The sequence below is a fragment of the Ictidomys tridecemlineatus genome, chromosome 14 (genome assembly GCF_052094955.1).
Source record: "Ictidomys tridecemlineatus isolate mIctTri1 chromosome 14, mIctTri1.hap1, whole genome shotgun sequence".
In the NCBI taxonomy this organism is placed as follows: Eukaryota; Metazoa; Chordata; class Mammalia; order Rodentia; family Sciuridae; genus Ictidomys; species Ictidomys tridecemlineatus.
Genome location: NC_135490.1, coordinates 18952957 through 18972245, shown reverse-complemented (window position 1 = coordinate 18972245; position 19289 = coordinate 18952957). Strand labels below are relative to the sequence as shown.

General features: G+C 32.5%; 1 protein-coding gene across 1 annotated transcript in view; it reads right to left on the bottom strand.

Moving 5' to 3' along the window:
- Tll1 (tolloid like 1) overlaps window positions 1-19289 on the bottom strand; it is a 192820-nt gene that overhangs the window by 91229 nt on the left and 82302 nt on the right. Inside the window, exon 2 of the mRNA XM_005329263.5 lies at window positions 3515-3625. Coding sequence (XP_005329320.2) covers window positions 3515-3625 — 111 coding nt within the window. The remainder of the gene's footprint in view (window positions 1-3514; window positions 3626-19289) is intronic.

Below are 19289 nucleotides of genomic sequence, written 5' to 3'. Positions count from 1 at the left end.
GACATCCTTTCTTTGATCTTAACGTGTTGGAGTTATGAATATCCATGAATCCTTGTGTAAGGTAAAAATTCTACAGCAACAAATGTTGCTAACTAAAAATAAAGGATGTGTGGGGCATTTAGAGAGCAATCTGAATCATGACTTTATTTTGACATCATGACAATTCATTCATCTATTGATAATTTGAAGAATTTTTCTTCATTGTGACCATGACATCACATAATGTTATATGTAATAACAACAGCAAGTTGTTCTGCTCTACTGATTGTATTTCAGCTATTTCCTTTATGCAAACTGTATATTTTTATATCCAGTAGCACAAGTTTTGCTCCAAAGTCTTGATAATTTTTGAAAACTTTTTAATATATTTTATAATATATTCAACTAAATTTTTTAAAAAATGTCATTTTAAGAAAATCAAGTTTCTCCAATTAATTTTATTTTGGAATAAATTTGGAATTAGAAGAAAATCACAAGAACCTAAATGGTGTTCAATTGAAAATGCATCCCATTACATTATGTAATTTAGAAAAATTTATGAAAACACATCTAAAGAATATTAAAGTTCAAAAGGAAGAGGACAAAAGAGAACAAGAAAATATGTCTTTAATAAAAATTACTGACAAAGACTTTAAAAGATAGGTTTCTGTCCTAAATCAGAAAGCAGAGCTTTTGAGAAAAAATCTCCTTCCAGGGCTTTTAGAAAATGCAGCCCTCAATTTTGTCCTCTATAACCCCTAATCTCCTTGAATTTTAACAGACAAATAAAAAAGAGGTATCACTGAGCAAACAATCAATACAACAACTATCAACATCAGAACATATTCAGATGAATTTGGACCACTGAGCATCTATGGTTCATAAAGGCTGAAATTGAAAGACAGGCTAAAATTCATGAAGTCAACAAACTATGCTAAGACTTTGGACAATTTCCTTCCAATATCAATTTGCCTTCAAAATTAGTTAATATTAAATATAATAGCCTAGGTTAAAGCTAAAAATACTATAATAAAATTTACTATCATATAAGCTTTTTAAGGAAAAATCAAATAAGTCCTTATATGGCAAATAAGTTATAGGGCTTGTTCACTGAGAAATAATCTGCCTAATTATTTGCATGACATGGTCACATTTTTGCTCTGCATCTTGAGAAAAATTTTTGAAATTTTTTCACTGAACATTTTTAAAAGATGAGGTCATACTGAAATGTATTCATTCCTAAGCAGTTACAAGAAACATTTTTAAAGTATGTCATCTATGTGTTTAAAATGTCCCTTAGGTAGCAACTGTATTTATATTACACAGACCTAAAATACCTGTAAATAGACATAAAAGGGAGTTTGTGAGAAAAAAGAAATGTCTTTATAATATGAAGATAATTATAATGACTAGAGTTGTTATAAAATTGGAAAAACAGTATTTCAAGACAAAGGTAATAATGTCTTGAATAATATTTTAAGTCATTTTTAATAATTTTATAGCTGTTGAAATAAAATTCTGCAGAGGAAATTTATTGAAATAGAAAAAGGGAAATGGTTATTTCTCTACATATTCAAAAACAATGAAATATGCAAGTTAAATATTTATGGAGAAAATTTAAAGTATAAAGTTAGGAAAAGAGAAATATAGTTAGCACAAATTATTTAACAATAAAGAAAAAGAGAATAAAAATAAGATATAGGATATCTCACATTTTTAAAACTTCCTCTAAGTAGTGCAAGCTACCACTAAATTTTCAAATGTGTGTACCTTTCATATATACATTTATAATAAATATTTCCATTATTAACAGAGTAAGTTTTAGTCTGCATATTTAATATAGTGCTATTATCTCTTATAACTATACTACCTCAGAATTTAACCCTAAATTAAATAACAAAAATAAATCATTGTATTAGAAATTTTTAAATCACAAAATTAATGGCTCCAAAATAATGAAGGAAGAGAGATTTTAAAAATGACCTAAATAAATCTTAAAGCAAATGAAAATTTTGGTATAAACTGAAAATACAACTTCCAAAAATCTAGGATTTTGCTAAGTGATACTATTTCTCTACTCTTCAGAATACAATGTTAAATGGGATACAGCCGCTGGAAAATCTGCCAGTGGACACGTTGAACAGGAATGTTCTATCTATGATTCCACTGTAAAACAAGATTCCATCCCCCCCACATTGGTGCATATTTCAGAACAGACGGTTGCTATATATAAAACAAAGGCCATGGATACTATTCTTAAATAATATGTACTATTATTTTCAATAAATTCCTTAGGGTTTATCATATATATTTCTTGTTTTAAATAATTTTCTTAAATGTGATAATGCTATTTTCACTACATAGGACAAAGTACTTATTCTTAGAAAATGTATACTAATCACCCTATATTAAGTGTTTTATATATTCTGCCATTAATTTCAAAATGTTTTGTACACATTTGTACATGTATATGCACACGCAGAGCAAATCTAGTAAACTGTTAACAATTGTTGAATCTAAGACATACCATGCTGATGTTTCTACTTGCACTCTCCTATTGACTTTTTCATGTTTGAAATTTGCCAAAAAAGTTGCAAAAGCAATAAATTGGACAAAGTGATATTGATTTACATTAACAAATCTTAGGTCTAATATATATATATATATATATATATATATATTTTGTTTAATAGATATCAGACAGGAACTATGTATTTGATTTCCATGGAAAAGAAAAAAAAACAAAATTAATAAAGGGGATGGTAATGCAATGACAAATGACATCAAATACATTTTTTAGCTGTAATTACAAAAAGAAATTCTATTCTTTTAGCCTTAAAATTCTTCTCCAAAATAGAACACAGATTAAAAATCTTACCATGAAAATATAACTAATTTTTAAATTTTAATAAAAATAGTTTAATATGAGTATTTAAATAGTATTTAATAGAGTTCAATTCTTATATGGTCATAATTCCAATTTTAAGAACAACTAAAATGAAATCCTCTCTTGGGGTTTTCAAAAAAGTTATATAAAAATTTCATATATCCATACCAGTAGATACACAGATTCTTCTAAATAAGCTCCTATATAATTATTTAAAGAATAATTTACATTTTGAAACTGAATATCCAAGTGGGAAGCAACAGAAGAGTATGAAATTTGTCCTACAAGAATTGAATTCTATTCCTGACCCAGCCACTTATTTGTCACAATAAGAAAGCTATACATCCTTCTAAACTTCAGTCTTCTCATCTGTTAATTATAATCACTTTAGTACCAACATTCATAGGTTTGTTACGAGATTCAAGAGTTAATATCTGCAAATCACTTAAACCATGCCTGGTATGTAATAAAACACTAAAATAAGTTTAATAAAATGAAAACTATAAGTAAAATGTCTAGTTATACGAATTTCTGTGCAAGAAATCAAAGTTGTTCCATGGGACATTAAATATGATCAAAAAAATATTCATTGCATGCCAAGACTATGTATTCTTCAAAATGAGCAAAAAAATACTCAAATAGCCATACCTGTGGTATGTCCAAGTTTTCCAAAGGGGTTCTGTGTCAGGTCAATTGTCCTATCTATTTGAAAGATATTTAAGTCTTCATCATCTAAGGCAATATCGCCCCAAAATACAGCTAAAAAAGAAAAGTTGAATTAAAATGTAAAATATTTCATGGTGAAATCAATGTAAACAAAACTAATTAGAAAACATTGCTAAAGTAATATTAACTGAACATACTGGACTTGTTACAGTATAATATGAGTCACATATTACAAAGAGATGAGCCCATTTTTTTGTTTGTTTACTTTGCTGTTTGTGACTAGAGAAGGAAAGACTTCCTTGATTAAGATGGTCATTGATTTATAGGGAATCCTAAGGAAAGCAAAATTAACAATCATGAGCTAATCTGAAAATGTGAAAACTAAGAATATCCACATCTTCTGTGGATACCTGTGGCCAGCTTCAGTTCTTCAATAACAGGTAGAAAGAGTAGTACCAACTAAACCATGTGCTGTGAAAATTTCATAAAACAAGGTACAATGAGACAAAAAAATATTGTGCTTTTATAGCAACTCATTCATCACACTTCATAGATTTATGGTGCATTTTTCTAAAGATGGTATTACCTTTGAAACTCTGTAAAATGATGCATTACTATCAAAAATAATACTTAAGTCAATATTTATTTAGGCAACAAGTAGGTACCAGGGCTTGATTTTTACAGAGAAATATAACATAATTCATATTTTCAGGAGCCTCAAAATCATTACTACAACCTGGAAAAAAAGACTATAAAATGCTTCATGCTACTTTATAAAGCAAATCACTAGATCACGATAATATAATGGAGAGTTGTTTATAACTAAAATAAAAATTTCTCTTTCAAGGTCAGAAATATTTACTAAAATAATGAGACAGCCTCCTTTTTAAATTTTAAACTAACCCAATTGATCCCTTAGTACTGCCAGATGTCACAATAGAATAACTTTAGGGAGCACCACAAACTTAAGAGAAAATATAAATTGAACATGACACAGTAAGGAGACTGACGATGGCGGATTAGAGGAAGGCTGCATTTCTAGATGCTCTGTGGCTCATGAATCAAGCACCAGGAGTACTGCTTCTTAGAGACATAGGTGAAAGGGGAAATTCACTAAAAACTTCATACACATAGAATCTGTCTGAGACTCAGAAATCCAGGTACACTGAACAATGAACAAGAAAAAGATACATTGGATCCAAGATAGTTGTGGCAGCAGCAATGGCAAAAGCACTGGTTCACCCAGAAGGGAGAGAAACACAAAAGACAAATTTGGCATGGCGAAACCTGTAGATCACAGAAGCAGTCTGAGTGTGGCTGATGGAGAGACTGCACAATGAACTGGTGTTTTAAAAGTGCTCTGTGTCTCCACTGGCAAGCAGAAAGCTGAGACAGGCAGCTTCAGGAGATCATAGCAAATGTTGACATACTGTCCGGGAAAGCATCTACATGTGAACGAGTGTGGATCTTGCAGAATGTGAGTGAAATAGGCACAGAGAAGATCGTACCCAGAAAAATTCAAGTCAGTAACACAGAGGGGAATGCAAATTACTTTCACTTTGAGTCTGACGGTTCATGTGACTAGCTGAAGATGGTTGGGAAACTAAACAGGTAAGCATTAATACATTCAGAGTCTAAGCCTGGGCAGACAGCGTATTTGGGCACTGGAGTGTGAGATCCATGGAGGGTTGGTTCCTGTGAGTAAGTTCTTGGGAGACTTCTGGAATCTAGACTCAACAGAGATTCACATCTTCCCAGTCTTAGGAGCATATTGATCTAATCTCTCCAGAGCAAATACCACCAACAAAGCTCCTAAGGACTGATTAGTGATCATCTCCAGCCAACAGAACATCCCACTTGGAACTCTGCTATAGCCCCGCCCTGGAAGTGCCTGCATCACCTTTCTCTGCACAAAACTCCAAGTGACAATACTTCCCATTCCATACTACCTTTAACTGCTGAAAAGGGAAGCTAAGAACTATTTCAACCAGCTTCAATTTTAGGCCACTCCAACTGGCAGCTTCATGAGCAATACAAAAAGAAGAAGGGGTTACAACACCAGACCTTGGTGTTCTCTCTCTCTCCCACCCCCTTCTCCCTCTCCATCACCCCCCCTCCTGAAACATAACCCAAGAAAAAAATGGAAAGGGTAATAGGCCAGAGTCAGTGACCATCAATCCCCATAAACAGATTTGACTACCTCAGTGCAGACAATTCTTTCATTTTTTATTAACACTCTTTCTTTCTTTCTTCCCCCCTCCAACTCCCCTCTTGCTATGCTGCTGGTTGGTTTGTGGATATACATGTATATCCATACTCATATTTGTTTCTTTTTTCTTATTTTTTAGCACTTTTTATGATAGTTATTTTTCCTTGTGCTTTGAGGGTTAGAATTTTTGTTTATTTGTTTTGGCCTTATTGTTACTCTTGTTTCTCTTTCTCTCCTTTCTTCTCCCACTTAGAGACAGATTCTCTTGTTCTCGTTCTCTTCCCTTTACTTTTTTTTCTGTTGTTTTTGTCCTTTGTGTTTCTTTAAAGCCATTACTTGTTACATCTCTTCTGTGTTCTTTCTGCTCATATTTTGATCATTATAAACACTGTTAGTTCCCCATCACATTTTCTTTTCCTTGGATGAAATGTACTTTTACAATCCTTTAGAACTGTTTGGTTTATATAACTCTTACCCCACTATTAATATCACTGCAATTATTAGTACTGTGGATGGCATACTTGACATCTAGGGTTTACTTCAATATGAGATCTAGTTCATGGATATTCATTATTTTAGCTGTTGGCAATTGCTGACCTTACCATTCCCGATTTTTGTGGTAATTAGTGTTGAGGATGTCATACTAGTTATTCATTTGCTCAAGTTGTCCCCTTTTCTGTAAGGTGCTGGCACCTGTAAGCACTACATGTTCATAGGGTAGAGACTCTGCTGCTGAACCAAACCCAACCAGGAAAGAGCTCTCCTTGATCCATATAGAAATTAACCACACTCAAACTCCAATGATATCTCAATACAAAGTATAGAAGAGACAAAACCCACAAATCAATGACTAGGTCCCAAGCAGGAATTGATAGGTGGTTCTTCAGGCATCATTCATAGATATCTACTTCTATAGCAAAAAAACAGAAAGAATTAACATAAAAGTTGTGAATACCACACCTATGAGTGGTCTCAATATATATTACTACATCACTTCACAAGAGGACTGTACCTTAAAAGAACCATGTGTAAGAATGGAAGAGAAATCCACACTACCAGATGCAGAAAACCCAAAACACAAACAAAAGAAATATGAAAAAATAAGGCAATACAAAATGCCATAAAACTTATAATTCACCAGCAACTGACTTCAAAGTTATTAAAGTGGATGAAATACCAGATAAAAAAAAATCTGATAATAAATCAATCAGGATTCATCCAAGATGGCAGAATAGGAGGTGGTCACGTTCCTAGCTGTTCCATGGAGTGAAACCAAGAAAGCAGATAGGCAGCTTCTCTACAAGGTGGGTGAGCAAAAAAGTGGGGGATGGACTTTCCTGGGACTTGAAACTGGACATTCAAACCAGACCAGGGACACATGAGGTTGGATATGATGAAATAAGGAAAAAAATCAGCAGCCCCACAACAATTGCCGCAGCTGGGCCAGAAGCACGAGCCCGAGTTGTCTCTTCTTTAGCATAGTGGAGGGATGAGGGAATTAAGGAAACCCACATTTTTGGGAGGCCCAAGGCATGTTTCGGTACAGAGTGTTTAGAGACCAAGGACATTGCCCAACAAACTTGAAAGATGCTCTGCAGGATAATTCATGATATTACCTCTCTCACTCCAGCAATCCAGAGGGTGGAGCATCACTCTCCAGACCCTCCACCCAAAACTGCTGACAAGAGAAGCTGAGCACATTTTGAATGCAAATGGAATAAATTCTTCAACTTTTCATCAAGACTTTTAATTTTTTAATTCACTTTTTTCTCTAATTGTGACCTTGATGGCACAGATATTTATAGAATTTCATTTTTTTTCTAATTTCTAGAATTTTTGAAGACATTTATTTTTCATGGATCAGTTTGTTATGAATTAGGATATTTGATTAGTACATTTTAGTTTTGTATTCTTTTATTTTTAACTTTTTAAAATTTTATTATATATATATATTTTCCTCCTACCTATGTTTCCCTTGATTCTCTTTTCTTCTGCTCATAGCCAATCTCTATTTTTCTCGCTTTCACTTTTCCTTTAATATTTTACTTCTGGTTTCTCTCCTCCTCCCTAACAATCATCACATCCTATATCACTTCTGTTCTCTCAATGTCCATCATTTGAAATTGTAAACCCTTTTGCAAACTTGCTGTTTTTATTATAGGCAATAACTGATCATATCACTTCTGTTTATTGTAAAAATTAACATTGTAAAAGTCATAGTAGGAACTATTTGGTTTAATGCTGTATATTGTTTCCATTGGTTGTTATTATTTGTCTCCTTCAAAATAGTGAGGTACTGGAAATGTTCAGGGACACTATAAATCTACAGGGTAGAAACTGCACTGCCTCAGATCCGTACTGTTTTAGGGGAAAACAAACAACATGAAAAATCAAGGAAATGAATTGTCCCAAGCAAACTAACATACTCCAATAACAGAATCTATCAACACCAACTGGATAAAATGTAAGAGAAGGAGTATAGAATGTGCATTGTTAAACTAATTTGTGAAGTAAAGGATAGTATAATGAATGAAATGGAAGTGAAGATCATTTTAATAGAGTCAGAGATTCTTTAAAAAAGCTGAAATACTCAAAATTAATGAAATGATTTTTAAAAATTCAATAGAAAGCATCACCAACAGATGATATCACTTGGAAGACAGAACCTCAGGCAAAGGAGACAAATTATATAATCTTGAAAATAGAGTTGACCATGGAAAGAAGATGATAACAAACCATGAACAGAAATTCCAAGAAATATGGGGTAACATGAAAAGACCAAATTTAAGATTTATTGGAATATTTTTGATGAAATAATATCAGACAATTTCCCAAATCAAAAGAATGAAAAGGAAAATCAAACACAAGAAGCTTACGGGACATCCAAATTTTCAAAATTACAACAGACACATACCAATGCATATTATAATGAAAATGCCTAGCATCCGGAATAAGGATAGCATTTTAAAGGCTGTGAGGAAAAAAAAATATCAGATTATGGGGGAAACCAATTCAAATCTCAGCTGATTTCTCAACCTAGGCCCTCAAAGCTAGGAGGTCCTGGAATAACATATGCTAAGCTCTGAGAAAATGGATGTCATTCAAGAATTCTATATGCAGCAAAATTAAGCTTCAGATTTGCTAAGGAAATAAAAACCTTCCATGATAAACAAAAGTTAAAATAATTCACAACTAGAAACCCAGCACAAAAGAATATTCTCAATAAATTATTCCATGAAGGTGAAATTTTTAAAAAGTGAAAAACAACAAAGGGAGAAACTAAAGGAATAGTCAATCAAAGGAGAAACTAATTCAAATTAAAAATTATAAATAAACCAAATGACCAGGAATACAAATCATACATCAACAATAATCATGAACATTAATGGCCTAAACTCATCAAAAGCAAAGAGTGGCAGATTAGATTAAAAAACAATACCCAACCACATGCTATCTCCAAGAGACACCTCATAGACAAAGACATTCACAAACTGAAGGTGAAAGGATGGAAAAAATATATCACTCACATGGACGGGGTTTCAGTCCTCACATCAGATAAAGTGGACTTCAAGTCAAAGTTAACCAGAAGGAGAAAAGGATATTTAATACTGCTCAAGGAAATTATACCTCAACAAGACATAACAATAATAGATATTTATTCCCCAAACAATGGAGCACCTATGTACATCAAACAAATTCTTCACAATTTCAAGAATCAAATAGACCACCACACAATAATACTGGGTAACTTTAACACACCTCTCTCACTACTGGATAGATCCTCCAGACAAAAACTAAACAAAGAAACTGTAGAACACAGTAATATAATCAATAATTTAGACTCAACACACATATAGAATACTCCATCCATCAAAGTATGAATACACTTTCTTGGAAGCACACAAATCCTTCTCTAATGTAGACCATATCTTATGCCACAAAGCAACTCTTAGCAAATATAAAAATTAGAGAGAATATCCTATATTCTGTCACTGGAATGAAATATTGGAATGAAGTTAGCAATCAATTTTATTCTAACACCTGGAGACTAAATAATATGTTATTGAAGAGCTAATTGATAGCATAAGAAATCATGGATGAAATTTAAAAAATACTAAGAGGTAAACATGAAGAGTGATACAACATATCAAAATCTCTTGGACCCTATGAAGACAGTGTTAAGAGGAAAGTTCATTGCATTGAGCTCATTAAGAGAATAGAAAGTCAACAAATAAATGACCTAATATTACAACTCAAAGCTCTAGAAAAAGAAGAACAAATCAACAAGAAGTAGAAAACAAGATATAATTAAAATCAGAGGTGAAATCAAAGAAATTAAAACAAAAGAAGCAATTGAAAAAAATTGACAAAACAAAAATTTGGTTCTTTGAAAAAATAAATAAAATTGACAAACCTTTAGCCACACTAGTGAACAGAAAGAGAGAAAGAAAAAACTTAAGTTAAATTTCAGGATGAAAAAGAAAATATTACAATGGACATTACTGAAATACAGAAGACAATCAGAAACTATTTTGAAAATTTATCCGCCAATTAAATAGAAAATCTTGAAGACACTAACAAATTTCTAGAAACATATGACCTACCAAAACTGAATCAGGAGAACATACACTATTTTAAAAGATCCATCTCAAGCAATAAAATAGAAGATGCCATCAAAAGCCTATCAACTAAAGAAATCCCAGAATCAGATGGATTCTCAGCCAAGTTCTACAAGAACGTCAAAGAAGAATCAAAACCAATACTTCTCAAATTATACCATGAAATCGAAAAGGAGGGAACCCTTTCAAACTCATTCTATGAAACTAGAGTATCATTCTGATACCAAAAGCAAACAAAAACATATCAAGGAAAAAAAGCTTCAGAACAGAGATGAAGAGAGATGCAAAAATTCTCAACAAAATTCTGGCAAATTGCATACAAAAACATTAAAAAGACAGTGCACCACGATCAAGTGAGGTTCATGCCAGAGATGTAAAGTTGGTTCAACATACATAAGTCAATAAATGTAATTAATCAGATAAATAGACTTATAGATAAGACTCAAAAGATCATTTCAATAGATGAGGAAGAGGCATTTGACAAAATACAGCACCCATTTAGAACACTAAGAAAAATAAGAAATAGCAGGAACATACCTCAATATTGTAAAAGCTATATATGCTAAACCAAAGCCAAGATAATTCTAAATAAAGAAAAATTGAAAGCTTTTCTAAGAACTGGAACAAGACAAGAATGCCCTCCTTCACCATTTTTATTCAGCATTGTCCTTGAAAACCTAGCCAGAACAATTAGACAGAAGAAAGAAATTGAAGGGATACAAATAGGAAAAGAACAACTTATACTATCATTATTTGCTGATAACAAAATTCTATATTTAGAAGATCCAAAAAATCCACGAGAAAACTTGTAGAACTAATAAATACATTTAGTAAAGTAACAGAATATAAGATTAAATAAAATGTGTTCCTATACATCAGTGATGAATCCACTAAAAGTAAAATTAGGAAAACTGCCCCATCCACAATAGCCTCAAAATAAAATAAAATAAAATATTTGAGACTCAATCTGGTAAAAGAGGTAGAAGTCCTCTATAATGAAAAATATAGAACATTAAAGAAAGAAAACTGAAGAAGACCTTAGAAGATGGAAAGGTTTCTCATGCCCTTGGATGTCAAAATGTCAAAATGGCTATATTACCAAAAGCATTATATATATTTAATGCAATTCCTATTAAAATCCCAATGACATTCTTCATAGAACTATAAAAAACATTTATGACATATATTTGGAAAAATAAGAGGCCCGAATAGCTAATGAATCCTTAGCAAGAAGAGTAGAGCAGGAGGCATCACAATACCAGACCTGAAATTATACTACAGAGCCATAGTAACAAAAATGGCAGGGTATTGACATCAAAACAGATATGTAGACCAATGGTAGAGAACTGAAGACCCAGAGACAAAACCACATATCTGCAGTTTTTATCTCATACTAGACAAAGGTGCCAAAAACATACACTGGAAAAAAGACAGCCTCTTCAACAAGTATTGCTGGGAAAACTGGAAATCCTTATGTAGCAAAATGAAATTAAACCCCTATCTCTCACCCTGCATAAAATTCAACTCAAAGTAGATCAAGGACTTCGGAACTGGAACAGAGACTCTATGCCTAACAGAAGAAAAAGTAGGCACAAATCTCCACCATGACAGCTTAGGAACTAACTTCCTTAATAAGACTTCTAAAGCACAAGAAATGAAATCAAGAATCAATAAATGGGATGAGATGATGCACGCCTATAATCCTAGCAGTTGAGGAGACTGAGGAAGGAGAATCGTGAGTTCAAAGCCAACCTCAGCAATTTAGCGAGGTGCTAAGCAATTCAGTGATACCCAGTCTCAAAATAAAATACAAAAAGGCTGGATATATGGCTCAGTTATTAAGTGCCCCTGTGTTCAATGCCCAGTACCCCCCCCCAAAATTGTGATGGAATCAAACTAAAAAGTTTCTTCACAGCAAGGGAAACAATAGCATGAAGAGAGAACTCACAGAATGGGAGGAAATCTTTACCACACACACCTCAGATAGAACACTAATCTCCAGGATACATAAAGAACTCAAAAAACTCAACACCAAAAAAAATAAATAACCCACTCAATAAATGGGCAAAGGAACAGAATGGGCACTTCACAGAATAAAGACAATCAATCAACAAATATATGAAAAATGTTCAACATCTCTAGCAATTAGAGAAATACAAATCAAAACTACACCGATATTCCATGTCACTCTAGTCAGAATGGCAATTATCAAGAATACAAGCAAAAATAAATGTTGGTGAGAATGTGGGGGGAAAGGTACACTTATATATTGCCAGTTGGACTGCAAATTGGTGCAAATACTATGGAAAGCAGTATGGAGATTACTCAGAAAAGTAGGAATGGAACCACCATTTGACCTAGTCATCACACTCTAGGTTTGTACCCAAAGGACTTAAAATTAGCATATTACAGTGATATAGCCACATCAATGTTTATAGCCATTCAATTCAAAATAGCTAAACTATGAAACTAACCTAGATTTCCTTTAACAGATGAATGTATTAAAAAATAGTGGTGTATATATACACAATGTAATATTACTTAGCCTTAATGAAGAAATTGTGGCATTTGCTGGTAAATGCATTGACTTGGGGAATATTATGCTAAGCAAAATAAGCCAATCCCAAAGAATGAAAGGCTGAATATTTTATCTGATATGTGGATGCTAATTCACAATAAAGGGGATAGGGGAGAATAGAGGTACTATGGGCTAGACAGAGGGCAGAAAAGTGTGAGGAGTAGATGTGGGTAGGCATGATAGTCGAATTAGTCAGACATTATTACCCTATGTGCATATATGATTACTTGACCTGTATAATTCTACATCATGTACAACCAGAAGAGTACTCCATATATGTATGATGTGTCAAAATGCATTCTACTGTCATGCATAACTAATCAGAACAAATCTTAAAAATGAAACTTTACCTTATGAATTTTGAAGAACTATCTCTTTACCCTGTTGATCTTTATTATATTTTTGTTTCACATTTAATTTGTATTTTCTTTTTTATTATCTCCTTACTTCTATTTGGTTTGTAATTATTCTTATTTTTGTTATTCTTTATAATTTTCTTTTTAATTAATTTTTTGTTTTAATTAGTTATACATGTCAGTAGAATGCCCTTACGCACTTTTATATATTATACATAGATGGGATATAATTTCTCATTTTTCTGCGTGTACATGTTTTAGAATCATATTGGTAATGCAGTCACATATATACATGAAGTAATTATGTCTGTTTCATTCTATTATCTTAAATATAATACTTACATAGTCTCAATATTTTTGTTTACTAATGTAATCCCTAATAGCTATATATTTGCCTCTATTGTTTCAGTGCATGTTCCATCAGGCATGTATTATTTCCATTACTATTGATTTCAAATCATTTTATAAATTCAACTAAGAATTTTTTGATTCATGGACATCTTATAAATGTACATTTTTTAATTTGCAAACTTACAGAGTTTTCTAGTTATTTCATGATATTCTTTTTGGCTAAACTTATGTATAAGAATAAAATATCATAACCTCTGAAAAAATAAATCAAACAATATATAGTATTAAAATAATATATAGTATTGATATAAAAATGAATTCCAAGAGAATAAAAGCAACTGAATACATTAAGGATGTCAATACAGGATATGAATGAGAAATTCAATAAGGAGACAAAGACACTGAAAAAGAACCAGACAGAAATCTTGAAAATGAAGCAAAAAAAAAATATGATCAGTTGAAAGTTTCTAATAGAGTAGACCATGGTGAAAACAGAATATCAGGACTGGAAGACAAAGTGGCTCACCCTTGAACATTCAGACGGTATCAAAGAAAAGAAGTAACCATAAACAGAATATAAAAGTATTCTTGGACAACATAACAACAACAAATTTAAGAATCATTGGAATTGAAGAGTATTGTGTGATACAAGCTAATGGCAAGGATAACCTCTTCAGGGAAATAATAACAAAACTTTCTAAACCTTGAGAGTAAGATGGCCATCCATACACAGAAGGCTTTCATAATCCCAAATAGTCAAAATCAAAAAAGAAGCTCTATATATTATAATTAAAACATATCATATGTAAGGATAGAATTTTAAAAGCCTTGTTATGATTTAGATAGGAGATGTCCCCTCCCCCCCAAAAGCTCATGTGTGAGATAATTCAAAAAGCTTAGAGGTGAAATTAGATTAAGGTTCTCATAATCCAGTGATCAGTACAATAATTCCCTGATAGGGATTGACTGAGTGGTGACTGAAAGCAGGTAGGGTGTGACTAGAGAAGATGTATCCCTGTGGTTGTGATTTAAGGGTATATATTTTATACGTGTTGAGCATAGCTCTCTCTCTCCTTCCTGGTGCCATGTCCCCAGCTGCTTTTCTCTGCCACACACTTCCACCATGATGTTCCACCTCACTTCAGGCCCAGAGAAATGGAGTCACCATCTCTGGGCTGAGGACCTCTGAAACCATGAACCGCCAAAATAAGCTTTTCTTCCTGTATGTTGTTCTTGTCAAGTCTTTTGGTCACAGTCGTGAAAAAAGCTGACTGAAAAACAAGCCTCTAGGAAAAATGTCAGTTCATACTAGAGGCAAATCAAATCAGAATTACTCCTGATTTCTTAGCACCAACTCTAAACTCCAGGAGGTCTGAGAATGATATGTTCCAAGACCTAAGAGAAAATGAATGCCAACAAAAATTGCTATAGCCATCATCAAAGCTATACTTTAGAATTTAATAAGAAATAAAAACTGTCTAAGATAAGCAGAAAATAAAAGAATCTGACTGCTGAGCCAGTACTACAGAAAGTACTTAAAGAAATACTCTTACAGAATTAAAAGAAAATGGACAAATCTTCTTGGGAAAGTAGCTAAGCAAAGGAAAAACAGGACAAAATTGAACCTTACAAACAATTCAATATGGCAGGAATTAATAAATATCTCTCTGTAATAACATTAAATAATAGTCTCAACTTTTCAGTTAAAAGACATAGGCTGGCAGAATGTGTTAAAAAACAAGAACCAGCAATATATTGTTTGCAAGAGACTCACCTTCAGGCAAAGAAACCTCAAGCTGTGAAAAGATAAGTAAAAGGATAAAAATTGATATAGTATGCAAATGAAGCCTGAAAACTAGTAGCAGCTAATCTCATATCTGATAAAGCAGACTTCAACTTTAAACAGAAGAGACAAAGGTCACTTAGTACTGGTAAAGTGGACAATCAAAAAGAAGATATAATACTAAATAGGTATGGTATACCTGATTACATAAAACAGATAATACCTAAATTAAAGTCTCAAATAGACCCCAGTATAATAACACTGGGTGATTTCAACACACCTCTCTCACCTATAGATAGTTATCTAGAAGTAAGCTCAGGAAAAACTCTTTAGATATAAAAACTTATTTTAAATCACATGGAATTAACAGACATCTGTACAACATTTTATTCAACAACAGCAGAATATACTTTCTGTTGAACTACTCATGGAACCTTTTCCAAAATAAGACCATATTTTAGGTGACAAAGCAATTATTAACAAATTATTTTAAAGGTTGATACGATTCCTTCTATTTTATTAGATCATAATGGAAAGAATTTATAAATCAACGCCAAAAAAACCTACAGAAACCATATAAACTCATGGAGATTGAACAGTACACTTTTAATGATGAATGGGTGATAGAAGAAATCGGGGAAGAAAATAGAAAAATTGTTAGGATCAAATAAGAATAGTGATACAGATACCAGAACCTCCAAGACACTTTGAAGGTGGTTCTAAGAGTAAAGTTGATAAATATAAGTGCCTTCTTAACAAAATCAGCAAGATCCCCCCAAAAAAACAACTCAATGACGATCTCATGGCCCTTGAAAGACAGGGCAAAAACAATCCCATAACCAGTAGAAGAGAGTAAATAATTTAAGATCAGAGCCAAAAATCAGTGAAATTAAGAAGAGTTGGTTCTTTGAAAAGATAAAAAAAATATTGAAAGCCCTTAGCCAAACTAACTAATAGAAAAAAGAAAGAGAAGATCCAAACTAATAAAATTAGAGATGAAAAGAAGAAATCACCATAGATTTTATAGGAATCCACAGGATCATTAGGGACTATTTAGAAAACTTATACTTTAATAGATCGAAAAACCTAGAAGAAATTATATGTTTGTAGATACATATAGGACCTGCTGAAATTGACTCAAGAGGAATTATAAAACCTGCACAGACCAAAAATAACTAGAAATGAGAAGGGGCAATAATAAAAAGTCTTCCAACAAAGAAATTCCCAGTACCAGATGGGTTCTCACTGAATCATTCCATATCTTTAAAGAGAAAAAAGCCAATGTCCTTAAATTATAGCATGAAATAGAATGGGATGAGATACTCATAAATTTATTCTATAAATCCAGTGTTAACTCATTAAAAAACCAAATAAGGACATACCAAAGGAAGGGAAACTACGTGTCAATATTCCTTATGAACAAAATTTTTAATAAAATCATATTACATCATATTCAATAACATATTAAGAAGATTGTACATCATGATCGAGTTGGTTTTATCCCAGGAATGCATGCATGGTACAATATATTCAAATCAATAAATGTAAATCACCACATAAATACAATTAAAGACAAAAATCACATTCATTTCAATAGATGCAAAGAAGATCTTTGATAAAATTTAGACTTCATTCATCTTAAAAACACTGCATAAATGATGGAAAGAAACTACCTCTAAATCATAAAGACTCTATATAATAAAACCAAAGGGAACATCACAGTGAATATGGAAAAACTGAAAACATTTCCTTTAAAATCTGGAACAAAAGAATGATGTTCACTCTCATTACTCCCATTTACTATGGAACTAGAAATTGTATCCAGAATAATTAGTAAAAAGAAGGAAATAGATGGGATAAAAATAGGAAAGGAAGAAGTCAAATTATTACTGTTTGAAGATGATATGATTCTTCACTTGGAACATTAAAAAAAAACCTTCACCAGAAGACTTCTAGAGCTAATAAACGTATTCAGCAAAGTAGCAGTTTATAAAATCGACATACAAAGTTCAAAAGCTTTCCTATAAACCAGTAAAACAATTCCTTTCACAATAGCCTCAAAAATAAAATACCTTGGAATAACTCTAACCAAGGAAGTGAAAGACTTCTACAATGAAATCATTGAAGAAAGAAAACTGGAGAAGACCCAAGATGCCAAAGACCTCCCAGTAATATTAGCAGAAATATCTCTGAAGTGGCTATACCATTCAAAACAATGCACATATTCAGTGCAATCTTCATCAAAACATCAGTGACATTCTTCACAGAACTAGAAAAAACAATCCTAAACTCCATTTGGAAGAGCAATAGACCCAGAATAGCCAAAGTAATTATAAACCAAAAAAGTAATGCTGGAGGCATCACAATACCTGACTTCAAATTATACTACAGAACTGTAGTAACAAAAAACTACATGGTACTAGAAAAATACAGACACATAGACCAATGGCAAGAACACAAGACAGAGACAAACCCACACATCTATAGTCATCTGATCCTTGACAAAGATGACAAAAACATAAACTGGAGAAAAGATAATCTTTTTAAAAATGGTGCTAGTAAGTGGTGCTGGAGATATAGAAGAATGAGACTAGATCCTCAATTCTCACCTCACACAAAAATCAATTCAAAATGGATCAAAGAACTAGGAATTAGACCAGTAACTATACAACTTTTAGAAGAAAATATAGGATCAACAATCCAACATATAGGCACAGGAAATGATTTCTCAATAAGACTCCTAAAGCTCAGGAAATAAATAATGCCAAGAGTATACAATAATACAATGGCATCATATTCAAAAGCTTCTGCACATCAAAGGAAACAATTGACAATGTGAAGACAGACCCAAGGAATGGGAGAAAATCTTTGCTAGCTACTCTTCTGAGAATTAATTTCCAGATTATACAAAGAACTCTAAAAACTTAACACCGAAAATCAAATAGCTCAATTAACAAATGGGCAAATGAACCTTACGGACACTTCTCAAAAGAAATACAAATGGCCAACACATACACACAAAAAAAAATGTTCAACACCATTAGCAATTAGGTAAATGCAAATCAAACCTACACTAAGATTTAATCTCACTCCAGTCAGAATGGCAGTCATCAATAATACAAATAATAATAAATGCTACAAAGGATGTGGAGAAAAGAAACACTTTTACATCGTGAATTAATACAACGCTATGTAAATCAGTATGGGGGTTCTTCAAAAATCTAGGATGACTATGACCCACCTATACCATTCCTTGGTATTTATACTGAAAAATTAAAATCAGCAAACTATAGGTATACATGCATACCTGTGTTTATAGCAGCACATTTCACAATAGCCAAACTCTGGAACCAGCCTAGATGTCTGTCAGTGGATGAATAGATAAATAACACATGGTATAGATGCACAGTGGAGTTTTATTCAACTACAAAGAAGAATGAAATTGTGTAATTTGCAGGAAAATTGATGGAACTTGAGAATATTATGTTATCAAAAAGTCAAGAGTCATATGTTTTATATGTTGGAGCTAAGGAGGAAAAAAAGAAAAGAAAGGAGTGTGAGTGTGTGTGGGGGGGGAATCTCATGAAAATCAAAGGGAGTCAGTAAAGAAAAAGACCAAGGGGAAGGAGGAGGGGAAGGAAAATGGAAACACTGTTGATATTGGCTAAATACAGTGTTACATTGTATGCATATAGGGATATGTAAGAATGAAACCCATTGTCATATACAACTATAATGCACCAGTAAAAATATGTGGACAAAGTTAATTTGACACAGTAAAACTTTGACAAAGCCTAGAAATTCTGGAATAATTCGTTTATTTTGTTTTCTAATCCTGGTTCACAAATTTTCTTTTTAAAC